Genomic DNA, 22,618 nt, shown 5'->3' on the forward strand with positions numbered 1-22,618 from the left:
CAGGCTCTTTGCTTAGCCATACATCAAAACTGAGAATCCCTGTAGAGAATAAACACAGCTTTCTATTAAAACATTGGCCCAAATGGTACATCTACATCCACGTTTTGCGCAGTATAATTTGAGTAAAAGTGTATTAACCCATCATAGATTTCATGCTACCTTGTAAGACCGTGGTAGCTATATTGGAGGTCTGCATGTTATAGTATTTATGGAAAGGTTTAGCGATTGATAGGAAGACGCCCACTTTTGGCTGTCGCACTAAATCAGACATGCTTTAGAAAATGGCTGGAGGCTCGGAGTAAATTTCTCCACAGGGATCGGGTCCACAAATAAATGGCTCTGACGACTGACTGAAGGCAGAGCTGATGTGATGAAACGCTGTGGATGGAAATAGACTTCTGTGTGTGCACTTACTGAGGAACAATGAGTGAGCTACACCGACCTTTGACTGAAGTTTGACCTTCAATAGAAACTGTTGTATTGCTGAAATTTTGACAAAATGGTGTGACAAAATGTGGTTTTCTTGAGTGATACAGTGGAACAGACGGCTATAAAGGTCAAATCTACCAGTATGAAAGGGGATAAAGACTTTATGAGGCATACAAGAACATGATTAGTTACTTTCCACTTCATTGAGTTGCCTTTAAAGACTAACCCAGGCATGGCATTCTTTAGTTCAAATAAACTCAGACTTTGGTTAAATGTTTCAGATTTGTATCCCTTTTTACTACATTAAAAGTTAAACATGTCTTTAGACTAATCTTCAAAACATTTAGGGTCCAAATTAGGGCCCTAAACTTGAGGGACCCTGGGTTTCAGCTGGAACACTGGGTGTGGTCCTGGTTTGATGATCACAGTTGGTCCTCTGCATAGCACTGGGTTGACCAGGTGAACCTACATAATAAAAGAACAAGAAGACGTCTGGATCCTCAAGTCATCTTCTGAATTGTGTTTGCGGAACTTTGTTAAGAAAACAAAGTTGACTCTCACATTTTGATTTTAAGAATGAACAAATACTCTTTGTTTAATGCAGCTCTACGCCTGAGAATGGCAGGCAGATTCAACCAATCACAGTGAAGTGTGAACTCTCATTGAAGAGGAACTTTCTGCTTCAAAGATAATGTATTGATTTGCTTGATTGCCATGGTAACAGGACTAGTTGCCATAGCTTGAACCCATGAAACGAAAAACGACTTTGTGAATAAATGATAAAATGAAAAAGGTTTTATGCACACGTCCCACCCGCTAATACAACCACTGCACCTTGTTTGTAAGGGGAAAAAAACTGAGAAAACCTTACTTGAAAGTGTTTATTAATATAAAGATTTACATAATTTAATAGCAAATATTACTATAATTTATTCCATTGCTTACTTTATCAGTGCAGCACAGCACTTAGTTACCTGAATTGTCTGGTTACTTGACCTTTGCTACAGTACCAACATACAACATTCAGCAAGACGCACTTTGATGTGAACTGGACGCAATATAAGAATAGGAAATGTGTGAGACTCGATTTTCACATTTTGTGAAAAGAGAAATAAAAAAAGAGGTTAATTGGTTGTATCGCGATGACTTGAAGTGGAGGATTTGAGAGCTCAGGAGAGCAGTGGCTGTCAAACTTTGTATTTAAAATTAAAATAAAAATAACAAAAAAAGACCATAGATTGAACATCTCAAAATGGCACGACCTTCTTTTTGTATTTAGAGAGAGAACAAAACTATGACCAAACCAAACCTGTATTGAACATGGACTAAACTAAATAGAATCAGACTAAATCAGGTCCAAATTATGTACCAGAGTTTGAAAACCACTGCTGCGGAAATGACATAAAACTTAACCCCAGGACAAGGTAGTGTCATTCGTTTACATGTGGGACATTCATAAATATTTGATCCAAAGCTTGGGTCAACTTTGGTTAGTCATAGACACACAGACTTCTTAATGCACTTCTGATCTGATGATATGAGAAGACAGAGCGTAGATTGTCACGGTCGGAAAAACAGTCTCTCTAGTCAATTTTCATGCGAGTGCCTCAAACACGACGGCCGCATGACGCCTCATGCACAGATCCAAAGTGTGTGTGTCGGGAAGACGATACAGAGCAGGCAGATTGTCCAAAGTGTTACACATCATTATCTGGAAGAGAAAAGAGAAGAGAGTCAGATTGTATTTATATGTAAACAGAACAACAGTCTCTCAGTGAGGTCATGTGCATCTGCTCCTTCAAATAGAATGTGGTTAAACATTTGGCTATAATAAGCAAGCACGCGTGACCAGAAAATGCAAATTCTGAAATAATACTACAGAACAATGATAATTATGTTTCAAAAGTGTCATTGTTTATAAAGCCATCACAATTTGTCACATGATGGTTCCAAGTCTAGATTATGGTAGAGGGTTGTGCCTCAGAGGTAAAAGCCAAATGGAGAACTGGACTGTGATGCCCAAGGACACAGAAGGAGGAGACTTTTGTCCTGAGAGCTGTTACCCGCCTCAAACTGATAATGACCCCGTGACCTTTGAGTTTAATTGAACTGCTTATTGTGCTTGGATTACTCCTCTGGGATGAATAAAGTGATTTGATTGATTTTTGATGCTGCCCAGTCGACCTTTACTGAGAATGACTTTTACAGGCGAGTCTTATTGTCCATGTTTTAGTGAAAATGAGGAAACCTGGAGGAAACCTGGAGGAAACCTGGAGGAAACCTGGAGGAAACCTTTGAAAACAAGGTGGTGGAAAACAGGCCCTATCGGATCTAAAACTCAAACCAAGGACCTTCTTGCTGTGAGGCAGGATATCTAACAACTGTGCCACCGTGCAGTCCATTCTGTGTATCTTGTTATCGGCCTCTTTTTACATTGGCCAATTCAAGAAGCTTTCAATTTGCAGAAGCTCGTTCTTTCCCTCAACAAAAAATGCAAGTGAAATACCAAATAACTAAAAACTTAAAAATGGCTGATCAGGAAAACCACATTTTTTGAGAGCTGTTTCATTAGCTTTATGCATACTATTGTATCAAAGAAAGTAAAGACAGAACCAAAAGCACAAACAAGGTGAACAGACTGAGGGAGAACTGTCAAATATTAGAGAAACAGTTCTGCTCATGTCGTCCATGTCTTGACTGACTTGACAGTGCGAACTATAGAGAATGAAGAAGTTCTGTCTGAGTATTTCAGATCTATTTAACCCCTTTAATATACTTAAGTGTGCCAACACAAAGGGGCAGATAAAAGACTGAAATGATTCAACGCTTCAGCTCTGACACGGCTGTATCGTGTGGTAAAGACACATTTGAACACTAGGTTGGGGGTATTGTCATAATATGGGATACATTTGGGTTCAGGCTGATCATTGTGTGTTCCAATAGACCTGCATTAACTTTGTGAATAAGTTTAATTTCACATCTCACCTTCTTGGTACGCCCCGTCGGCCATCACCAAGTGCAGGATGTTGGGATAGAGGTGCTGGTGTTCTGTTCCCAAAATGTTCAGGACCAAACTGGAGCCCAGATCAATATTCTCATCTTCATCTTCATGTATTGCCTTCGATAAGAAAGAACAAGCTGCTTTCAGGTGTCCAGTTACATTCAATGAAAGTAAGTGAGAATGACCTGAACCTTTATCTTGTTGTAGGCCTCGATGAACATCTCAAAGCCCATCTGCTGCTCCAGGTTGAAGCGCAGCTCCTCCAGGCGACTGAAGATGCTGTCGTGATGCTCAGGTTCACCACTCTGATCCTCGCCACTGCCATCTACAACATCGCGTTTAAATTACATAATAATACAAGACATTTACATCTTATTGTCTCACCAATTTCCATGTATCCTCAATGTTTAGCACTGTTGTTTTACTAAAGCAGACAAGTATTGTATGTACCTCCAAAAATGAAATCCAAGATCACGATTACAATAGATTTGCACATTGGACATTAAATCAAACAAACACATAACCTGCCTCTAATGGGTCTTAAAGCTAACTCTGTAGTTTAGGCCTCTACAAACATATGCATTCAAATGTGAGCGATGAACATTGAATTGAATGTTGCAGATTAATAAAAGTAGTAATGTGTCGCAAATAACTATTTTTTAATCTGAAGATTTTTTAATTTGGCAAAAAAAAAATAAACTAGATAATGTGCCATTGCGAGTGTCTGCATTCTTGCGTAAAAGTACAACATGTGTGTAAGAGTATTACATGTGTGTAAGTAGTACTGGTAGTACTACTTAAGATAAAAAGTCAGATTAATTGATTTAATTCCCGCCCGTCCACGTTACGACGCTCAGTAAGTCACAGTTGATGATTGCGTAGTTTGCGACTCAAACAGTTGTTTGTCCTGATGCAAGATCGTGCTGAACGCAGACCTGAGCAGGGAGAAAGAGAGCGCCTCGGCGACCCGGCTGCACCCCCTCCTCCCTGTACCTCTGTCACCTAGCAACAGAGATGCTAATGCTAATGCTAATTAGCGTTAGCAGGAAATTAAGCCTTTTTTGAGGGCGTGTTACGCGAAGACCGTAAGGAACAACAAAAATTTGATATATACATTTTAATTTGTATTAATTTTCAATGTCTGTAGATGCCCCAATCATTCCAATGGGAAAAAGTACTGATACTTTTGCAAATACTGCAAAAAGTACAAGTTGTTCAAATGTCAAACGTAATAGCCCCTAAGACGGTGAAAGTGATCGTAAAGAGGTAAAACTTGTTGAAATCGGTGAAAGTGTTAAGGACTTGAAACGTTTAAATATAAGAACATATAGTGTCTGCTTTATGACGCAGACATGATATGAAAATATCCTATTCTCACCTGAATGCCACTCTTCATTGAGCTGCCCCTCGTTGCCGTGGCTCCCTCCTCCCACTCCGTTACTCAGCAGCAGCCCCGCCTCCTCCTCGTCGCCCGGGCTACCATTAGAGCCTTCGTTGTCCTCTTCATCATCCTCCTCTTCCTCACCGTCTTCATCCTCGTCATCGTCCAGAGCCATCAGGTTGTTCTGCTCCATCTCTTCTGCGACTCCCTGGAAAAGCTCCTGATGTTGCTGCACTTCAGGAGGATTCCCGTTGAAATCGCCCTCACCCATCTCTGCACCCATCAGCTCGCCCTCCTCCTGCAGCAGCCTCTCCATCGAGGCCTGGATGTCCCGCAAGTCCTCGTCCTCATATGCACTATGTGGAAAAAATGTGTTTAGTAAAGGCAATTTGAAAATGTCTGTTTTAAGCTTGCAACTAAACCGTTTGCTTCTTACTCCTCAGGCTCAGACTGGTCGTCATCATTAACAGTCTCCTCCAGGTCTTCTATCTCCAGGTTGTTCTCTGGGGCCACATTTGTGTTACTGTTGGCCTCCACGTCTCGCTGTGAGCTGGAGAAACGGCCGAGGTCTGGTAAGGAGCATGTCCGCAGCATCTGACGGTGACAACAATAAACTCACTTTAATCGTACAGTCTGTGCTTAGGTGACATCATTAAAGAGGTACAGGTTAAATCAGAACTGCTAAACTGTCATAATTTAACATCCTTCATTACTGGACTTAATAATTTCATCTGCGTTTTGTTTTGAAGTCAATGTCTTCTCTATAAGCTCTAGGTTAAACATGTTTCAATAATAATATATATAACCCCCTAATACCCTATTGGTTTACTTTTTTGTAATTTATTACTAGAATGTGTTTTTTTGTTTTCTGTATAGCAATATCAGCTTTGTTTAAAATATTAAAACATTCTATTAACCCCCTGGTTAGTGCAAATGAGACAAATGAGATGCTGCTTCTGTAAGGGTTATGTTATGTGACATTCTCTGTAAATGTGGTCGTAAAAAGACTATAGAAGATATAATATTGTACTTTTCATGATGCATTGATGCATATTTATCAAAAGTACATTTTCTTAGCACTAGTCATGAATATTTTCTTATGTTTGTATAGAATTATCCCTATGGTAACATTTGAGTTGTAAATGGTCAAATGATTTAACTAGTGAAGTGTTTCTACAATGTTTCAATTAAAAAAGGATTTCCTGGGATTATCCAGTTTTAGGATTATTGTTTCAGTGACAAAGTAGTTACAATATTATCCTTTATTGTGATATTTTTCTGTGACAATATATGGGACTTCAAAATGTGCTACTGTGACAGGCCAAGATAGAATTTAACTTCTTTTAGACAGTTTGTTGCACATGTGTACGGGAAGTTTCCTCCACTTTCACGTTCTTTGCAGCTCTGAGAAAACTGTGTTAAGTTACGGTCATATTGGTTCAGTGTTTGAAGATAAAACAAACCTGGATATTCTGTCCTCCAGCGCAGATGTAAATTCTCTTATTGCTGGCTAACGTTTGAGCTTACTTTTTGGCTGCTCGAGACGAGATTTGAACCATGCCATTGGATCCACTTAGATTACCACAGACACTGGTGTCCTTGTTCCTGGATTTGCCATGCAAGCCCATGTAATAAAGGACCAGAGTTTTGTACATCTCAAAGTCCCTGGTGAATGTCATGAAAGATATAGGTTGATGGATGCTGCTTCTGTCCCATCAGCCCCTCTGCAGGTTTAGACTTGTGATTAATTGCTCTGGCTCCACTCCAAAGCCCCTCATTAATAAAGAAGAGAGAAACTCGACCTAAAAATACCACACATGCTGCTGCACATACACTGAACACAGGAGTCATTTCCTGAAGCTCGGAAACATCCGCTCAACAGATCGAAGAACATCCAACACTGTCATGGATCAGAGATGGGCATGTGATCCCCAGATAGTGACTTCTTTTCATCATGATCTCTCATTGTCATACTGAACTAAAGCGTGTGGTACTCTATGTATGAAATGTTGGAATACATCTTTTTATAGCATTAAAAAGAGTAAGTAAGTCAAAAAATGTACAAATAACTGGTGAACATTTAGAACACTTAGAAGCACGATTGATTATATAAATATACTCCAGTGAGATGAGTGTACAGGGTATTTGTATAGCCTCTCTGCCAGTCCCAAGCCAGGAGAAATTAAGCTGGAACAATGCATAACATGGAGTCATTTGGATGTAGTGAAGATGTTTTGAGAAGTCTTATAGAGACCATAACGGTGTCATAAGGGATGTTCGGGATACCTTGGGGTTGTTGCTGTCGAACATGCCTGTGGAGAGGCCTATGAGGAGGCAGTGATGTTTGGAGCGCAGAGGTGAGACTGATCGAGAGCGAGAGGCCAGAGAGGACGAGGAATCATCCACAGAAGACTGAGCTGAGAGCAGAGCCAGGGCAGCGGTGCGACGATGGGCCGGAGAACACAACTTCAGAAACAACGGCTCCTCGTGTTGCACTGCTCCTGAGAGGAATGAGAGGGCAATAATAATCATACGCCTCAAGTCGAAGAGAACGCAAGCACTTTCATCTCACCGGTCACTGGTTTGTCCACAGACTTCTCAGCACCACACAGCTTTGATGGTCCTGTGTCGCCACCTGCTGGCCTACAAAGGAAATACACATGCATTATAAAAGGAGCCATTATTAAATATTATGTCTAAGCCAAAGTTAGATATAATGTTGACCAAAATGTCAGCAATGTATAATTTAAGAGGATGAATCTTAGTACAAGGGGAAGGCGTTATAAGCTCAGGCTTCAGCCTTTCCCCTTCTTCAGACTTTATGCACATTCTTTGTTTGCGTTGCTTTGGCCTTTGGGAGAAGTCTGAATTACCAAACTAAAGCAAAACTTAACATTAGTCATCTATACATCTTACTGTACAAGAGCCATTTCTGTATAATTTAAGCTGAGAATTAAAAGTATACAATAAAAAAAGAATGAGATGCTACAGTGAGAACACATGTTTTACAATAAAACTAATATGTTAAAAAGGGTACAATAACACTGGGATTCAGCTAAGACGGCAATACTAACTCACAGAGGCAGTCGTACATCCTGCTCCCAGGCCTGCTGCACATCAGCTGGAGGAGGTTCAAATAGCTTTGGCTGTTCATCCAAAACTAATGACTCCACGTCTGCTGGGTCTGTAACACAAACAGATTGGATTAATTGGCCGAACACTGAGAAAATAAAAGCTTGGGTTGGTTCTCTAACCCAGTGTGTCTGTGGGGTTTGCAGGCAGTGGTTTGCGGTCCTCAGTCGTTTCCTGGTGGGGGACTTGTGTTGTAACAGAGCTCTTCTCCTGAACATCTGGGCACTGAACATTTACAGCTGGCTCAGGGTCAAGGGTCAGCGCGTCTTGGGGTGTCCGTATCACTTCAACCACTACAGACTTGTCTGGTGAAACTGTAGAATAAATGACAGGAATGTAATTATCTATTCAGTCAAGGATTTTGTCTCAGATACACTGCTGTAGAGTCAAATGAATGTATAGTTGCATTTATAAATGTTCTCCTTGTATTTAATTCACATTATTACAGATTTGTAATAAAAATCTAAATTGTCCTTTTTAGGGATTTGTGAGATGTAGCACATGCAATTTATGAGTCATGGAATTATTTGCAATAATAAATTATGTAATTTGAAAAATCCATGTCCAGCTCCAGGTCTCATTTGGAACAATAACAGGTCAAATTTGCTGTCGCCTTCACTGTGAGAGACGTGCAAATATGAAAATGCATTCATTGTGAAGAGGAGGTGGCAGGATGACGAAGACGTGACAGAGATCAGCAATAATCTTCTAAAATACAAATCATTTAATTTTCTACAAGGCCTCAACAAAGTCTTATTATTGGTTTATGGTATAAAATATTATAACCGTAAAAGTCATCTTTACGGATCACACATGGTGTAAAATGATTTAGAACGATACCATTGAAGTCTTCCTCGCAGATGCTGGCGTTGTCCAGTTTCTGAGTGAGAGGCTGCAGTTCTGCCTCCTGCAGGAGCTTCAGGAGCCGAGTGTCAGGATTCACACCCCACACTTTTCTAGGGCCCTCATCTTGAAGGATACTCAACTCAGAAACTTCACCCACTGTGTGGTCTGACCAATTAGACAAAGGGAACATTAAAGATTAGTCTATATGAAGATTTGTATAAAATGTTTGATAATAAAATGGAAAAATCTATTCAAAAGGTGAGTGTGGCTATATTTAGGATACTATACATTGTGTGACTTATTTCAAGAGGTTATTCATTTCCTCCTGAGGATCCTGTGTAAGATGAAAGATGTTTTCTATAGTGTAGGCCATAAAATCAACCAATCATTGTTTCATTCTTTAACAGATAAACACGAGTCAAGTGTCTTGTTGTAGTGGTATGTAATGCTACGGCTGTTTTAATGCAGCTGTGCATTTGTAGCATTAAAAGACCAAAACAAACCAATGGTGGTGGCACACGTTTCCCCAAGAGTCTGAGCTGCAGGAAGGACAAGAGGAAGTCCAGGTTCCCACTTCTTCCTGTCCTCTCCAGAGCCTGGACGTTCCTCTGGAGATTCTGTGAGGGCTGATGAAAACACACACACACCGATTACATCTTTCCTTCAGACACCAGATCATGGACGAACTCTAAACTCACTAGAGGCAGTGGTGGCACACGTTTCAGTGAAAGTGCGTGCAACAAGAAGCTCAGGCACTTGGGCTGCTTCCCATTTCTTTCGGTCTCCGTTGGAAGGTGGCTGTTCCTCAGCCACAGGGTGGTGTGGAGGAGCACTTGGTTCAGCGCTGAGCGTCTCTTCGACCTCCTCCACCAAACTCTGGGCCTTTAGATTATCATTCAGTCTGCGCAGGATCTGCTTTTTCTCAGTCTACAAAGAGAGTGTAGACAAGATGCAAGTTATGACATTATAAACTAACTATTAGGAAATTATTAATATTTACAGTTCTTTTCAGGTTAAAATCATAGTTCACTTTATTGTCCCCAGAGGGAAATTCATTCTCTGCATTTCACCCATGCTAAATGCCACTGGAGCGACCAGTCAGGAGCAGTAGGTGCCACAGTGGAGAGCCCAGAGACCCATCTTCAGATCCTGAGCTAGGCTTGGTCAAGAAGTTAGTTGGTGAATTGTATTTATTGTCTACAATACAATTTGGGTTGACGGGGGAAACAGGAGTGACCCACAGCAAACCCTTCCAGACACAGTGGAAACATCCAAACTCCACATAGAAAGGTCCGGGCTGCCTATCAACAATTGGTCATCTTTAGACGAGTGAGTGATCAAGAGATACAAATTATTACTACAGCATTTCAAGAGCTGCTCTTTGCAGAAGACATGAGTGAAGTTCATGTGTTTAGGTACACAATCTGGTCTGTTTTTGTATCACAGACGGCCAGATAATTGAATTAGCTCCATCTAGATCTGAAGCTGTCATTACACTCACCTGAGCGGCTAATGCGTCCTCTGATTCAGCCGCCGTCTCTTTCAGCGACGCCATCTGCTGTGAGGCACAGAATTACCAGTGTGAAGTTTTGATGTGTTTATAATGAGTTTTGATTTAAATATGAATGTGTACTGACCGCTCCAACGTTGTGGAGGGCAGCGGTCATGGATATAGCTGGTGGTGAAGAAGAGGAGGGCAGTGCGGGCTCACAGGGTTCTACCGCTGGAGCGTCTGAACTGGAGGAAGTCTCTACTGCTGTGGACACTGCTGGACCAACCTTCTTCCCCCGAGCTGCCAGCTTCATATTTCATAACACACAATGGGCATGATTAGACTAGGGTGGGCGATATAAGAGTCCAACATCAAATCTGACCTATGGAAGTAGTTATTCGAAAGAGGTTCAAAATAGTGTGGGTTCAAATGTTTTGTGGAGACGGTAAAAGCAGCTCCTCTCCCTCCGTGAGAGAGCAGGGTACAATCTGACACAATGATATTCAATGAAGTAGAAACCAAACCTAGCATAGTAATGCACCCAGGTATAAACCTGATTAAGACAAGGCTAACTATCAAGATTATTTTAGCTTTATCTTAAGAATGTTTAAAGAAACTTTAGTAAAACGTTTCAGCCCGTGCACTCTCACATCCACGGTAAATCACTTGGGTCACTTGAGTATTTATGACCAGCAGCGTGCTGTGGATGCTGCACACATAGGCACAAAGACTATGATTATCCCACTTATGTGCTTAGTTTTTCACTATAGGTCTAGTAATGATAAAACTATATATTTGCCGTTTGGGATGAATTTTAAATCCATTAACATGATTTCACAAAATCGAATAAAACACAAATCAAACAGACTTATATTTTATTCTGTGGCACTGTCATTCACTTTTAACACTGGCTAAAAAAATGCATCCAAAACATGTGTTTAGGACGGTGCCTAAAGCAACATTTGATTTGAAAACATTTACCTTGTATCTGGGACACAGATGGATTTTTATTTGAACATATGGTTCCTTTGTTACAGTCGAGTCCTGCTCTGAGTGACAGGCGGATTTGACATATTTTATGAAGTGTAAGCATAATCTCAGAAGAAGCACAAGGCAATATAAGCTTCCAGCTATAAATTGTAAACAAAACAACAAACGATGTTACCAGTTCTAAGAAACACATGATGTAGTGATGCAGAAGTGAGACTGGACTTACATATACCTCCCATGCTCTCTTCTCCCTCTCATGGGCCTCTCTTCTCTTCTGCTCCAGCTGTTCCTTCAGGACGGCTGCACGGGCATTGGCTTGTGCCTGACACAAATCAATACGACATTGCAAGAACTGTATCAAAACAGGTCATCTTGAACTGCCACAGACAATCTTCTGCTACTTAATAAATAGTACAAGATTTGACATTATGGCATCAGGCTCAGGCATGACATTTTCTCCTCACACTTTCCTCATATAACCAGCATGAAACATTGGCACACACTGGTTATGTAACCCAGGTGATTTTCTGCTCCTGGACCGTTTCTGCCTCCGTTTTGCCTGCCTGGTCCCTTTGCTTCATTTTTGCCTGCCTGGTCCGTCTGCCGAACTATCGCGAGACTTTGCACACGTATCGCGAGATTTGCGGCGCTAAGCTCTTTAAAACATGGCCGCGCGCTGTTGTTCGGGAGGAGTGTGGGCCTCGAGGTTGTTAAGCGGCTGCAGATGCCTCTGCCTGTGATCTTGTGTTTTGTTTGACTGATATACTTAAAGTGGACCTGGCCAGGTTCCAGAACTGGATGGCGAGCTAAAGAAACCAGAACGAACCGAGAGAGTGCAAACATCTGCCGGTGCGGTAGGAGGCGCTGCAGCCGCTCCCCACACATACGTTATATCCTACACAATATCCCCTGCTAGTGGATACACTGATTCATACTCTGAAACCCTTGGAATTTACCCGTGGATTCTATTTTTGTGGACTGAGCTATGCAGCACTGCACTTGGAACTTTGTTAACGCGTTGAACTGATTAAGTTCAGAAATATGGACCATTATTCTAATTGTGCACAACTGTAAATATTGTATATATTTGTCAATCACTGTAAATAACACCACTCAGCGCTACAAGCATTTGTCAGTTGTCTCATTGAATACACCTCATTTTCCTCCGAGCCGAACCTTAAACTTCTGGTACTAGTCCAACTCCAATTTTAATGCACTGCAGCATTATATATGCTACAGTTAACTGAATTGGCCCGCTGGATTAAGAAAAAAGTAATTCAATAAAGAAATAAAAAAAGAAAATAATAATAAAATAAACTTAAACTTCACCACTCACTTGCATTACTACATTTTTACCTTCACAGCTTCAATCTTCTTCCTCCTGAGCTCCGCATCCTCACTGGACTCTTGACTGTCGGATCCATCGCTGTCGTACTGAAACATAAACCAAACGTAAGATCAAATGTCAGAAATAGGAGAATTCTGAGTGATTTTCAGGTTTAACTGGACCGTACCTTCTCCCCTCTGAGCCGCGCCTTGATCTGCTGCCGCTCGTTGAAGTTCTGCAGCCGAATTTGCCGTAGCCGCGCCAAGTACTCCTTAGAACAAATGTTACAAACTGTTAAAATCTTTACAAAAACAGGACACAAACATAAGACATAACAAAATCATAACAATACAAAGTGCAGCAATACAGTGCAGCAACACAGGTAGAAAATAATGAATAGACATTTCAAACTATAACTGGATGCACCTGGATGTAGCAATTGAATATAAGAAGGTATAAAACAAACAATGAACAAATGGGAGTTAATGATTAATGACAAGAAGCATCTTTGAGCGGCAAGTCTGGCCAGTCAACCCCTTTTTCTTAAGTCTGAAACTCCTTCCATTTACTCTGCCAAATAACATCCAATCCAGGTTTAATGACAGAAGATAAAACTCTTCATCTGATTTCAGAAGTTAACCAGAGTTGGGCCTGATTATCAGAGGGAATACCAGGGCCACACTGAGGCAAACTGTTGTGTAACTTGGTAAGAATCCACGTTACCCAATTTAACCGTTATGTCTGTTTATTTTGGTTGGGACAGCGCATGATAATGAACATACATGATACACGTGCTGCAAACACGCCGCTTTATATTCATGGGCTAATTTCCATCCGTTGGTAAGTCAAGGTGGGTGAAGTTCCTTGCCCAAAGACACACAACTACATTTGCTAGAGATTGGCAGCCTCACTGTTGTCAGTCTACCCCAGGGCAGCTGTGGCAACAGTAGTAATTTACCCCCAGTGGGCGCGGAGTGAATGACTTGGGTTTGTTGAAAGGTGCTACAGTATATAATGCATTATTATTATTATTATTATTATACGCCTATACGCCTTATGATACGTCATAAGGCGCTGGTACAGCTGGCAGCCCGGTGTAAACGCTCTCTCTTCTTTCTCACACTTATTGTGCTTTATCTCCTATATTTTGTAAATATAATTAGTATATTTTTTCTACTTTACTGTACGATAGGGACACGCGCTGGAATAGTTTTTTAATTCAACTGTTTTTGACTTTTTTCGGCTGGATTTGAGCGTTTTTCGTTGCGTTCGTTGTGTTGTTGTGACGTGAGCTAGCTCCGAGCGAGCCCACCAGCCCCCCCCGCGCCCTCCGGCCGCGCTAAAGTACGGCGTGTCGTCGGTACACGTTTATATACACGTTTATATGAAAGAGGAACTTCACGAACGATCGGGACACGCACTGGAATCGCTTTAAATTAACTTGTTTTGACTTTATTTGGCTGGATTGAGTGTTTTCGTCGTGTCGTTGCGATGTGTCTTGGCTCTGAGTCCCCCGGCTCCGGCCCCGCCCCCCGGCTCCGGCCCCGCCCCCCGGCTCCGGCCCCGCCCCCCGGCTCCGGCCCCGCCCCCCGGCCGGCGCCGTACCGCGTTTCCACAAAGGAGGAACTCATGAAACTGCGGAGAACAGTCGTCTTACCCGGAGATCGTCACGTTATCCCGTCGCAATACTGACCTAACCTAATACTGATGTGCAATTCTGTCGTATGTGCAATTGCTGTTGGAATTCATGTGCAACTCATGTGCAATTACTGTGAAATTCATGTGCAATCTATGTGCTGTCGTGACACATATTCATGTGCAATTACTGTCGGGATCACATGCAATGGTATTTATTTATTTGTCTATGGGAGTTTTTATTTATTTATAGGAGATCTTCTAGTGAAAGTGTTTTTCAGACTTCCTATAAGTGATCTGTTCTTCTGTATCTACCTCTGGATCTACCTGCGTTGCACCAATGAAATTTCCCCATGTGGGACAATAAAGGAATATCTTATCTTATCTTATCTTATTATTAATGAGCTTGATCTGTAAGTGCTCCACTGTGATCAATAGTGTTCAATCTTACATTCATTAGTAATACTTTATTTGATTACTTGGCACCTTCATTCATATTTTCTCTTCATACTTAGTGTTCACAGACTATTTTAAGACAGAATTCATCCTGACCAAGTCAGAAAAGCTGCATAAACATAAGGTTTGAGACTCATTTAAAGACCTCCCTGGAAACTCAAATTATCAGTGACCAGACTTATTCCTTAAAAACAAAACGGATGGCTGACCAGGCTAATCTTTGAGGGATCAAACTAATTAATGAAACATATTGAGGGGTTGAAAGGGTTTGGGCTGAGTTATGAGCATAAGCCAAGCCAGGCGTGCCATGAGTGGGACGGGTGATGAGAACAGGCCTGGATTCCTACCTCCTCTTCTTTGTTGGCCCGAGGTCTCCTGCAGCGGACAGAACCAGTGCGACTTCCTAAGATGGCTGCCAGGTTTTGCCGCAAACCCTGTTTACCGTTCAGTTTAAAATTTCACTACCACAGTCACCATCCAATTTCATTGCATGCTCTTTAGCCTTAATACCAAATTAATTCCAATTTTAATAGGCAATACATTAGACTTAAGAATTCAAAAAGCGCCTCTTTTTGATGTTGAAGTTTATATATGAAAACAGCCAGGCAGCTACACCAGAAGCTACAGTGCAATGGAAATATTTCAGACTGGGTCATGGTACGTACCAGCTGTCCCTCAGCGCGGACTTTGTTGATCAGGGCTTCTCTTTTCCGTTGTAAAAACTCTTCAACTTGATAGGCTCGTTCAACAGGCATATGAACACGATGCCTAAAATATAAATCATGTATTAATTAGTATAATTAGAGTGCAATAAACATAATAAAAGAGTAATAGAAACTGGTAAAACAAAGTCAATTCTATTAGATGTGGACAGCACATTAACGGTGTTTCCTCCATTTGAAATTCCAGCCATAATAAAGCATTAGAAATCGTTTGACAAGCTGACCTATGGAGGTGGGCCTGCCTTGAAACATGCTGGAGCTTCAGTAGTTCCTGTTTGAGGTGACCACGGTTTACTTGGTCAGGGCCATTGGGCAGTGGGCCAGCGGCAGACGGGACACTAGTGACACAAAAGGTAACCAATTAAATCTAATCTAATAACCACATAGAACTAGGAGTTAAATGAACATACCCAACAACACTGCTTGCAGAAGATCCAATTCTGCTGACATCTCTTGAGTTTGGTTTAGCCATTTGGTCCAGTGCTGCATGGTAATGATCATATGAACTTTTGCTTTGGACAGAAGCTGGAGCATATCCGAGGGCAGAGCTTGGGACATGACATGGGCTAACGGGTAAACCCCTTTTTGCACCACCAACAAAGCACTAAAGAAAAGAGATATAGTAATTGCACTTTTAAGTAATCTATTGGGTGAGTGCATTTGTTTTCATTATACACATTACATTTGCTCTTCTACGCTTGTAACAAACATTATAAGTGTGTGGTGAGGCTGTTTTACGCACATGGAAGTCGAATATCTTTGTTTTAAGAAAGCTCTAAACTTCTTTGCTACAAGTTGAGAATAAATACCCAATTGTTTTAAGAGGGAACATTCATAGGAAACATTGTAAAGGTTATAATATTTGTATTACATGTATCAAATCCTATTTGCATGACAGGGGTTTGATTTTCGATGTTGTAGTATTGAGTTCAATGACAAGCAAACATAGATTCATTACAAATGAACAGTACATGAAGCAGTATCTTGTACCTTCCTTTCTGGACTGCTTCCACCACTGGAACTTAAGACATGCTTCCAGCCCGCCTCTCTGGCCTGGTTTATGCGATTGATCTGTAACAAACAGATCTCATTCATTTATTATTTAGGCCCTAGATGGGGCTTACACTGTGTGAAGGTAAGAGCTCGGCCCATGAGACTGGAAGCCAGTTCACTTACTTAGAAGACATTCTACACCGAAACATCCCAGCATACCAATATCTATCGTTTAGTTTTGTTTTGTGATCAACTTTTTCTGATCAACTACATGCATATCATGACATACAAGAAACTATGCAACTGTTGTCTGCAGTAAATGTCTGAGGTATATGTTTGAAATATTTACATGTTTTAAAATTGCATAGTTATAACTATATCTATATCCAAAAGCCTTCTTAAATGATGATTATTTTGATACATTTTGATTCCCCAGACTGATTTTCTATGCATAACTTTATTATAGACATACCTTTTCCTTTTCATATCTCTTCATGTGTTCTGCTTTCAACAGGAACATCTACAGAGAAGAAAAATGTTGTCTAATGGGAAGATTTAACAGATTTGAATGAAACACAAACCTGCTCTCTCTGTTTTCTCTCCTTCTCAATCAGCTCCATCCTCTTCTTCCTCATGCCTTCCTGTAAAAGAAAACACTGCAGTTTCAAAATAAACTGCTAAGCACGGACAAGGGAAGTGAAGCTTCGAGAGTGACACTGTTAAAGAATAAAAGATCAGTCAACAAAAAACAAAAAGACCCACCAATAATATGTTCATTCAAATGTATTTCGGTGAACACAAATGAAGATTTGCCAAGTTTAACACAAGCAAGGGAAGGAGATAAGATGCATTATTTTATATTGGGGCTCTTTGGTGTACCTCGAGTTTTTTCCTCTTTTCCTCCACTTGACTGACTCTCCTCTGGGGGGCTGCTGGGGGAGGGGCCTGAGCAACACAACATGGCAGTTCAGACATGACAAACACAACACGCACCCCTTTCTTCAGACACACATGAACACAAGCACTCATGGATGGAGCCTTAAACATGCCGTCAGGACAGAGGAGGGGAAAAGAGCACAGACCTGTTTATGTTTGACGGCTGGTTTTTTCTCCACAGCCTTCTTAGGGCCATTTGGCCCCTTCTTTGCGATCAAAGGCACTCCATATTTGCAGGCTGGTGTAGTGATTTTTGGTAAATCGAGTGAAAAAGCCGAAGGAGCAGGGCACTTGGCTAATCACAGACATAAAAATATTAGGGTTAATGAACATAATAATGTCCTACCAGTATACACCACCCACAGCTACAGTAGATTGGTTCTAGTCTTACTGTAAAGAAATGTAAACTCCAAATTTCCAAAGGGAATCTGCATAAAATGCTCAAATATCAAAACAGTCCAAATCTCTCCTCTCAGCTGTAGTGCTGACATTTATACAACAACCAACTTATACAAAAGTTCAGCTGCCATTGCCTAGCATCTGTAATTAGCATACACGTCACTTAATGGATTCTGTGATCTACCGTGTCAAAAGCAAAAACATTTGGTCAAGCTGGACGAAAAGTGTCTGGTCATCACATCATTTACAACCTTAAGTAAATAGTAGAAAAAGCTTCAGTTGTTTCATCTGGACTCAGTTTGAAAAAATAGACGTTTTGACTCTCATCCAAGAGTCATTGTCAATAACAGAATTTAGGTCGAGAACTCCGATATTAATACTGTTCTGTGGTAAGACCCGCCCATTGGGAGGAGCCTTCCTGAAGTAGAAAGAGTTGTTTGTTTCAACAGAAACTCCCCCTTGTATCTACCGAGCCTATTCAGAATTTTAATGGGCTATTAGAAACCTCTTTGTCTTTGTGAGACCCTGGCTCGACCACCCTGAGTACCTGATTAGCATCTAAATGTCCTGGTCCTGGTCCTCTACCTTTCCAGGGGTTCAGTATCCCATTATAAATAACAGGAAGATTAAACCTTAGCCCTCCATTTCTTTTTAAAGAAGGTCTTTCTTTTTTAACAAAAATAGCTTCCTTGACTCCTCTTTCAAACCATCTTTTCTCCCTGCTTAAAACCTTCACATCACCGTCTTCAAACGAGTGATTAGAGGCTTCAAGATGGAGATGCACGGCACTCTGAGGTCCTGAACTAGTATTTCTTCTGTGCTGATAAAGCCTCTTGTGTAGAGGCTGTTTCGTCTCACCTATGTAACGTTCAACACTAGTTCAGGACCTCAGAGTGCCGTGCATCTCCATCTTGAAGCCTCTAATCACTCGTTTGAAGACGGTGAGGTGAAGGTTTTAAGCAGGAGAAAAGATGGTTTGAAAGAGGAGTCAAGGAAGCTATTTTTGTTAAAAAAGAAAGACCTTCTTTAAACAGAAATGGAGGGCTTAGGTTTCATCTTCCTGTTATTTATAATGGGATTCTGAACCCCTGGAAAGGTAAAGGACATTCAGATGCTAATCAGGTACTCAGGGTGGTTGAGCCAGGGTCTCACAAAGACAAAGAGGTTTCTAATAGCCCATTAAAATTCTGAATAGGCTCGGTAGATACAAGGGGGAGTTTCTGTTGAAACAAACAACTCTTTCTACTTCAGGAAGGCTCCTCCCAATGGGCGGGTCTTACCACAGAACAGTATTAATATCGGAGTTCTCGACCTAAATTCTGTTATTGACAATGACTCTTGGATGAGAGTCGAAACGTCTATTTTTTCAAACTGAGTCCAGATGACTACAACTGAAGCTTTTTCTACTATGGAACACGCCTGGACCAATGAGGGATTACACCGACAACCTTAAGTAAAGCAGTTTCGAAGTCCAAACTGGGATTTATCAACATATTTTATTGCATCATCAAAGTAGTAAGCTGCCTTGCCACCACTTTTCGAAAATATGTCACAAAAGGGAGTTTTGATAAAGGTCTATAATTATTTGGCTCACAGGGTTCACAAAAGCAAGTTTGCAATAGTTCGGGGAGTGAGCCCCATCAACAGGACTGAATGAGTTTTATCTTCCTCACTAAAAGCTTTATTTCTTGCTGACTGGGGTTAAGGAGGATCACAAGCAGAGGTTTATATTTATGCCTTGCCCTTTCCTTCATTCATTCAACATTCAGGAAACAGTTTTCTTCCGAATACACTAGATTTTGAATGGTCAAAAAGGACTTACAAGCTGATGAATCATGATGTAACATTATCATTCCGCTCCATCATCATGTCTTAAAGTCTGTGCCCCTCTAATTTTGTAGCTTTCCACAGCGACTGGCTCAAGCCTAACCAAGCAGCTATGGGCTTATATTAGAAATAAAAATACATTAATTTGCCATTATTCATTTTGTCATGTAATTACACATTGAGTAGCTAATTGTTGTATTGTACAGTTTGTGACAGTTGCTTCACCCACATTGAAACAAGATGCTGGGACTGTAATGTTCTCTGATCAGCAAACTTAATAAAAAATAAATAGATAATAGATAATAAATGTGCCCACCTGGTTGCCCCGGACCCCCACCCGCTTTAGGCCGCTTGTGAATTAAGGTACGGGGAAATTCCTGAGCAATTAGCTGAAATAGACAAACACAATTTGCATTAGCACCATATATAAAACAGAATTATTAAATGAATGTAAATGATGCTGTACATGTGGCGTGAGGAAGCGTTCTATCCTGGAGCAGAGCAAAGGTTTGTCCAGGATGATGCAGACCGAGGGCCGCTCTCTGGGGTTGCGTTTAAACAGCTGACCCAAGAGAGAGCGCAGTTCAGGAGAGTAGTGCACAGACACCGGAGGGTACGAACCACGGATGATTTTCAACACCAGGTTTTTCATGTTTCCGGCCTCAAACTTAGAAAAGGAAAACATTTAAAAGAATCATTAAGATCTGGGAAAGAATGTGGGGAATGCACACAAGCCCTACTACAAAAAGACAAATCTGCAAGCAATGAGGATGTTAGGTACACCCAAAAGAAAATGCCAATCACTGAATTTGAAGTGATAGATAGAGATATATATATATATATATATATATATATATATATATATATATATATATATATATATATATATATATATATATATATATATATATATATATATATATATATATATATATATATATATATATATATATATATATATATATATATATATATATATATATGATTCATATCACATATGTGTATACTATAACGCAATATCTGGGTCTGTTAAGTTGACACTGGTCATGTCAAAAAAGTTTTAATCCCTTGTCACAGAACAGTAAAGAAAGGATAAAACCATTGAAGCAGTCAGCACTGCAAAGTTATATAAGGTAGATTTACATTCATCAGAAACCAATACAGACACACAATACTTACAGCATGCTTAAGAGTGCACATTTCATACAGGACACACCCTAGGGCCCAAATATCACTGCAGAAGAAGGAGAATCAGGGAAATAATGGGTTACATACAGATGGACAAACAGGGAGAAGTTGTAGGATGACACGCCATTCACACAAAAATACAATTTCTAAACCTCTGGATGTTAAAGTTATTTGAGATAAGGATAAATGGATATGTTCTTAATGTTGTTAGCATAAACAGCCCGGTCAATACTAGAAACCTGAGACGATTAAGTTTACCAGAAGCACAAGCTCAAATGGCACAAATCCATTTCTAACATGTGAAGCGAGACAAAAGACTGGGCAACTAACCTGGTGAAATTAAGCATCAACAACTGAAGTACCTTTTATTATTGTAGGGTTTATTTTCACAAATCTCTGGTGACAGATAATATGGCGTCCCAATGCATGTCCTCGCCAGCTCGACAGTGCTGTAATGAGAGGAAAGAAAATCAATGGTATTAAGCTTTCACAGTGTTTTGGTCCCACTCGCTGTGACATGTTTTACAAACCTATTGAGCACTCTTGCAATTCCAAAGTCACCAAGTTGGACGGTGCCATCTTTTGTCAAGAAAATATTCTAGTCAAAGAGAAAATAAATTGCATAAGGTTAAGTTCTGGTTCTGGGTCTACAAATACAGTACTAAAATGTAGGTTTATTTATCCAGCCTAATCTACTAACGTCATACCTGTGATTTTATATCTCTGTGAAGAATTTTTCGGTCATGGATGTGCTTCAGAGCCAGGCAAATTTGCACAAACCAGTCAATGATCTACAAGAGGGGTAGTAGAATGTAAAGAGCGGGACAATTCTGAACACAATTACTGAAAGCATAAATGGAGAGTGAGATCTTACTTGTGCCTCTGAAAAAAGCACTCCCTTCTGAGAATTGATCCTTTTAAAGAGGTCTCCACCCTCACAGTAGTCCATCACTATGTGCAGACAGCCTCCCTCTGGAAAGGATTTATGTGCATCAAATCCAGTAAAGTATTTTTCAAAATCACTTCATTACAGTTTAAATATACCTTCAAAAGATTCCTTATATTTAACTATGTTTGGATGGCTCATGTTGGCAAGTACAGCAACTTCTTTTCGAGATTCTTGCCTCTCTTTACTTGACATCTTCAAGAGAGAAATACGTTATTCACAGTTCATACAATAATCTGCTTGTTAAAATATAAGGCTGTTTACCCCAGATATGTTAATTTCCTTGATAACATACTGATGTCCATCTTCTTTTGATTTCACAAGAACAGCTTTTCCAAATGAACCTTCGCCAATTTTCTTTATTTCTTCGTACTTGTCCATGTTAAAGAGGTGCCAGATTGGTCATACCATAACTTCATGTTAATATAATACATCCATGTTCATACCTGGCGTGCGGGAGGAAAAACGTAGCTATGAAAACACCACAGAAGAGCTGGGATTTGACAGTTGAGAGACAAACTCCGTGGTTGTGAACATGACACATGTATTATGAACACCATTCTAGGCCTGTGATATTTTATTTGGGGAAATACAGCACTATTTTAACACTTACTTGAAATAAACAACATGTTTCAAAGAAAGAGTGAGATGAAGGGAGGAGACGTCTTTCCCATCATTGGTAGCTTGAGTGCTAAGCTTCTAGCTAACGTTACTGCGTTAATTGAAATCAAGACTCATTCAACTTGAAAAAAGCCAAATACACAAATGCCATGACTTTAACAGTTCATTAAAAATGGAACAAAATCTAACACTCACCATTAGTGTGTTTCGCTGTCGTTACCCGGAGAGTTGGATAAATGCTGTCAAAGCGCTATAGTAAATTTGGTGATTTTTTATTGGTTAGTATATTTTTTTCTG

The 22,618-nt window shown here is 40.4% G+C and overlaps 2 protein-coding genes across 2 annotated transcripts in view; one reads left to right on the forward strand and one right to left on the reverse strand.

The window, feature by feature from the left end:
- palld (palladin, cytoskeletal associated protein) overlaps nucleotides 1-22,618 on the forward strand; it is a 457,154-nt gene that overhangs the window by 139,861 nt on the left and 294,675 nt on the right. The window lies entirely within an intron of this gene.
- Nucleotides 1,297-22,576, reverse strand: nek1 (NIMA-related kinase 1). Its single transcript, XM_072438091.1, has 36 exons — nucleotides 22,517-22,576; nucleotides 21,965-22,146; nucleotides 21,799-21,895; nucleotides 21,629-21,726; nucleotides 21,462-21,545; nucleotides 21,285-21,352; nucleotides 21,117-21,203; nucleotides 20,746-20,800; nucleotides 20,033-20,233; nucleotides 19,883-19,955; nucleotides 17,487-17,635; nucleotides 17,284-17,349; nucleotides 16,986-17,045; nucleotides 16,877-16,924; nucleotides 16,402-16,482; nucleotides 15,822-16,015; nucleotides 15,636-15,749; nucleotides 15,355-15,457; nucleotides 15,037-15,123; nucleotides 12,786-12,869; nucleotides 12,628-12,705; nucleotides 11,498-11,593; nucleotides 10,427-10,588; nucleotides 10,291-10,347; nucleotides 9,488-9,716; nucleotides 9,293-9,415; nucleotides 8,784-8,954; nucleotides 8,066-8,293; nucleotides 7,890-7,995; nucleotides 7,384-7,454; nucleotides 7,098-7,312; nucleotides 5,248-5,405; nucleotides 4,809-5,167; nucleotides 3,622-3,755; nucleotides 3,415-3,547; nucleotides 1,297-2,140 (listed from the first exon to the last, which is right to left on the reverse strand). The coding sequence occupies exons 2-36, from the start codon at nucleotides 22,079-22,081 to the stop codon at nucleotides 2,127-2,129; spliced, it is 4,200 nt and encodes a 1,399-aa protein (XP_072294192.1). The 5' UTR covers nucleotides 22,082-22,146; nucleotides 22,517-22,576; the 3' UTR covers nucleotides 1,297-2,126.

The sequence above is a fragment of the Eucyclogobius newberryi genome, unplaced genomic scaffold, assembly GCF_026437365.1.
Source record: "Eucyclogobius newberryi isolate DKJ021-1_F unplaced genomic scaffold, fEucNew1.0.hap1 SCAF_9, whole genome shotgun sequence".
Classification (NCBI taxonomy): domain Eukaryota; kingdom Metazoa; phylum Chordata; class Actinopteri; order Gobiiformes; family Gobiidae; genus Eucyclogobius; species Eucyclogobius newberryi.